The sequence below is a fragment of the Octopus bimaculoides genome, chromosome 27, assembly GCF_001194135.2.
Source record: "Octopus bimaculoides isolate UCB-OBI-ISO-001 chromosome 27, ASM119413v2, whole genome shotgun sequence".
NCBI lineage: Eukaryota > Metazoa > Mollusca > Cephalopoda > Octopoda > Octopodidae > Octopus > Octopus bimaculoides.
In genome coordinates this window covers 3,894,124-3,899,495 of record NC_069007.1, presented here as the reverse complement: position 1 = coordinate 3,899,495, position 5,372 = coordinate 3,894,124, and the positions used below count along the sequence as shown (strand labels likewise).

Below are 5,372 nucleotides of genomic sequence, written 5' to 3'. Positions count from 1 at the left end.
TGTGACTAGGGAGAGTCATTTTCTTATCGTGCCTTAAAATTTAACACACTCACTGTTAAAATTTCCACTTATTTCTTATTTTTATTTGCCTAAAATTTACGTTGCGTCTTGTAACCTTTTCAATAGTCTTTTACCGGTGAGTGTGTTAAATTTTAAGGCACAATAAGAAAAGGACTCTCCCCAGACACAACAGAATATGCTTCAACACACGAAATCACATAAAAAATCTTGCAAACCAAATCCAAAAACGAAATATATATATATATATATATATATATATACACACATTATACACACATATAATGGAAGTTCAGAACTTATAAATGTTATAATTGGTATTATTTTGACTCTTCTGTATTTTTCATAGGTTATAAAGCAAAAAGTTGCTGAAGCTTCTCATCTGATGGGGAATATCTCAGAACAGCACCATATGTGGCAATCTGAAGTTAGCAAATCCAAGATGAACCTTCGCACTGCATTTGGTGATGGAATGCTTGCAGCAGCATCCGTGAGTTACTTTGGAGCATTTGATGACCAGACAAGGTCTAAGCTTCTAGAAGAATGGATACAGCATTTCCAACAGCCTTCGTTTGACAACACCACACCAGAAACACTCTACCCACAACACCGTAACGTGTTGGTGGACACGTTACCATCAAATAAACAGTCATCGTCTCTGTCAAAGTCACCTTCACCTCCAAATACATCCTGTGCTTCACCATCAACATGGTCAGCTGCATCATCGCCACCAACAAGTCCGGAAGCGTTGCCATCTCGTAAACATGTCACATTCTCAATACAAAAGTACGAACCAATGATAGAGAACAACGAATTCGTTTATGGCAAGGATGTCATTAATGAGAAAAATGATGCCGATTACGATGAAATGGATGACAAAATGAGCAGCCGTTGCGACAACGAACCGTTTCTTTTGGTTCGGTCGGCGTTCTGTCTGCGGAGCGTTCTCAGTAATTACCAGCAACTCAATGACTGGAAAATGAACATGAACATCAATGACACACGCGCCATTCAAAACGCTATTATGATGAATACAAACCTGTTGCACCATCGAACCTTCTGGCCACTTCTTGTGGACCCAGACAGACAAGCTGAAGCCTGGGTGAGATATCTGCATTTAAATGCACCAAAGCGCATCATTAAACCCAAAAAGCCTGGTAAGAGTAACATTTTATTTGCATTGGAGATTTTTAAGTATTGCTGTGTGGTTAAGAAGTGCACATCATGACCATGGGAGTTCAGGTTCAATCCCACTGCACAGCAATTGGGCTTGGTGTCAATTACAATAACCTCAGGTTGATGAATGTGGTATGATTGAAATTTTGATAGATAGAAACTGTATTGAAGCCTGTATTGGTTGTAGATAGAAACTGTATAGAAGCCTATCTTCTCACTCCATGCTACATCACATATAGCACTGGCACTGCTTTGGTTACAAAGACAAGGGTTCCAGTTGATCCGATCAACGGAACAGCCTGCTCGTGAAATTAACGTGCAAGTGGCTGAGCACTCCACAGACATGTGTACCCTTAACATAGCTCTCGGGGAGATTCAGCGTGAATTAGAGTGTGACAGGGTTGGCCCTTTGAAATACAGGCACAACAGAAACAGGCAGTAAGAGTGAGAGAAAGTTGTGGTGAAAGAGTACAGCAGGGTTCACCACTATCCCCTGCCGGAGCCTCGCGGAGCTTTAGGTGTTTTCGCTCAATAAATACTCACAACGCCTGGTCTGGGAATCGAAACTGTGATCCCACGACTGCGAGTCCACTGCCCTAACCACTGGGCCATTGCGCCTCCACTCTTATATACATACATACATATCATCATCATCATCATTTGATATACTTAAATATATAAATACTTATATACTTATATACATAAATATATGTGGAAGCGCAATGGCCCAGTGGTTAAGGCAGCGACGACGACGACTGTTCCTAGACACAACATACTTGTACCTATATTGAGTTAAAATTTTACTTGAAATTCTGCTCCACAGGTCCCTTGAGTAAGCCCTCAAGCCGAACAGTGTCACCAAGTCCAAGCACGACAAGTATAAGAAGCAGGCATGTACCCCTTTCATATCTGTGTGTGTGTGAATTTAGTATAGCTTCTTTCTTTTACTTGTTTCAGTCATTGGACAGCAGCCATGCTGGGGCAAGCATGACTGTGTGGTAAGTCATTATAATAGTAACTGCTCTACATCTTAGAGTGTGCTTCTCCTCCAGATTTATGTATTTCTATATATGTATATATGTATGTTTGTATATATATATATATATATATATATATATATAGTTAAAACTTACTTGCAAGGATGACGCGTGCGTTCGATCATATAATAATACAAATAATATGTATGAATATATATGTATATATTTTGATGTTCATAAAGAAATTAAACCTGTCTGTTTTGCTAATTTGCATCTTCAGGACTGGCTCCTCCAAGAAACGGGTTCCGCGATCCTCTTCACGCATTACCCCTTCGGTATCCCTTGAAACGATACCTTCAGAAATTGTGCCACCCCAAGAAAGTTTTTTGTTGCTAGAAGCTGATGACCCGAAACTGGAGCAGAAGATACGGAATGCACTAACATACGGTTGGTATTATTGAAGAGGTTAGGGTGTGTTGTATAATGGTTAGAGGGTTACCCTCACAAGCATGAGATCATGGGGGCGGGGAGTGGGGTGTACAGTTCGCAGAGCAGTTGGTGCATTGTGTTCATGTGGTTGGTGGGAGATATTTGCAATTGATGATGTGCAAAGATACTGAAATCCTGTTTTAGCAATTCCACCCTCCCAGCTGGGCAATTTTCATCTGCGGCTGATACACATTGGTGCTTTCTAGCACTACATGTTTTTATTGAAAAGCTTTCCTAACCCTTTCGCATTTAAACTGGCCATATCCAGCCCAATTGTTCTATCTGTTTTATATTCAAACTGACCAGATCAGGTCTCTCGCACCTACCCTACAATGTCATTCTAAAATTATAAACAATCACATCACTGAAATCTCAAGGCTACAAGATAATGCATGATTAATTCAAAACATTGTGAATCACATCTGACAAAGTAATCTGAATGCTAAAGGATTAACACAAATACTGCAGTTTTGTAGCTTTCAGTAATATATCTATGTTAAGTAAGATCTACAGAATGTTATTTTGAACTAATACTATATCTATTCCTAATAACAAATTTTCACGTAGCCTGCTGGATATTTGTAACCAGTGATTTGTTAACTGCCATTTTCTATATTAGTGGAAGTGAAATTTGTCTTAAGTATACAGTAAGTAATGGATACTTGCTACTGATGATGTGCAAAGACACAGAAATTACGGATTAGCCATCCCACTACTGCTACTGGATGCTTTTCGTCATCTACTGATGCACTTCTGTGCTTTTTAGCACTACTCTATGAGAGTCTTTCTCAAACTAAATACTGTAGGTTTGTTGTTTTTTATAGCGTATCCACTTTGCACTTCATTTCACATTGTTCTCTGACCACTTCAACATCTGATTTGTGGCCCACTGTGCATTTGTGGCCCACTGTGCATCTGTCCAAGCAATCTCAGTTTGATTGAGGGAGTGAGCACCAGTATTTGCAGCACAAGTATTTGATTTATAAATAACTCTTCTGTGCAGATTGTTCAACAAGAAATTACAGAGCCATCTTTCTCAGGACCAAGAAACGACCATGTATTTTGGAATTCTTGTCTTTCTCTGGAAGAAAATCATTTCTGATCTTACCTGATGCTCAAGACATGTCATATGTACTATGACATTTCTATGGCTGAGGCTTCATCTGATGTCTGTCATGTGAACCGAGGGCTCATAAGGCCACAGTTCAACCTGTTTCCCATCGTGTGTATGTGACTGAGTTAACAGCACTCTCCACTTAACAGGACGAAGGTCAATCATTGGGTCAACTTCTCAGCTGTTGCTGGTACACATTTAGAGCTGAGTGGACTGAGGCAACATTAAACAAAGAACACAATACCACCCAGTCCAGGGATTCAAACCACAAGCTTATGATTGCGAATAACCACAAGGGGACATGCCCTCTGTATGACTAAGACTAAGACTCTTATACCTGTATCACAGTTCTATGACCAAGGCTTAAGGCTCAGCACTGTGATGAGCCCTAACACTCATAAGATCAGAGCTTAACCAGGTTTTCATGGTGTCTGTATGTGAGTGACATTACAACATTCATCCCCCGAATGGGATGCCAGTCTGTTTCAGTGTTAGCTTCCCAGACATCACTGCAACTCATTTTACACCTGAGTAGACTGGAGCAATGTGGAATGAAGTGTCTTGCTCAAGAACGCAACACACCACCCAGTCTGGGAATCGAAACTCTGATCTTGTAGTCATCACTGGGCCACAAGTACTCTCTTGTTGCACTCCTTTGATTTAGACTCATTCTATTTTGCCCCTACCGTCATTTGTCATTTTTTATATTACTTTAAATGAGAGTTTGTTTTGTTTTTTTAATTCCAGGTCTAGTTGTGTTGGTAACCCTTGTAGAATCCCTTCCTCTGAATTCATTCCTGAAGTTGTTAGTGTTCTGCCACGAGACGCAAACAATGGGAGACGGGAACAAAGTTCTCATATTTGAAAATACAAGAATAGTTTGCCATCCAAACTTCTATTTGTATCTTATTCTACCAATTCCATTCAACATTTGTGGTAAGAAAGTTTCCTAAATTCGCTTGGGGGTATTTTTCTTCAAAAACTGGTGGAGGAAATAGTATTGTTGTTATTAGTGAAGCTTGAGGTCAACTTTGCCTTTTGTTCTTCCAGGGTTAATAGAATAATGCTCCAGTCAAGTTTGGGGATTGAAATAACTGACTTACCCAACTCCTCAAAATTGATGGCTTGGTGCTTAAATTACAAATTATCGTTAGTATTATTATTATTATCTAGATATTAATACACTATGGCTGATGCCATAGTGTATTAGTCGACCTCGGTAGAATTTGAACTCAGAACATAAAAGACTGATGAAATGCTGCTAAGCATTTTGTCCAGCATGTTGATGATTCTGCCAGCTCACCCCTTAATAATAATAATAATAATAATAATAATAATAATAATAATAATGATGATGATAATAATACCAGCAGATGACAATGTTTCCCTAAAAGAAATGGAGAAACTTTCAAAATACAAAGACCTGGAAATAGAGGTAACTCGAATGTGGAATCTAAAAACAGAAACAATTCCTATCATAGTAGGTGCCTTAGGTATAACAAAAAAATATTCAGACAAATACATAACAAAAACACCAGGACTTACAAATATATATAACATACATAAAATTGCACTACTGGGCACTGCACTCATCCTAC

General features: G+C 39.1%; 1 protein-coding gene across 1 annotated transcript in view; it reads left to right on the top strand.

Moving 5' to 3' along the window:
- Positions 1-4,727, top strand: part of LOC106879164 (dynein heavy chain domain-containing protein 1) — a 72,778-nt gene extending 68,051 nt beyond the window's left edge. Inside the window, exons 44-47 of the mRNA XM_014928609.2 lie at positions 368-1,175; positions 2,018-2,084; positions 2,452-2,618; positions 4,522-4,727. Coding sequence (XP_014784095.2) covers positions 368-1,175; positions 2,018-2,084; positions 2,452-2,618; positions 4,522-4,727 — 1,248 coding nt within the window. The remainder of the gene's footprint in view (positions 1-367; positions 1,176-2,017; positions 2,085-2,451; positions 2,619-4,521) is intronic.
- Positions 4,728-5,372: the final 645 nt, after the last annotated feature.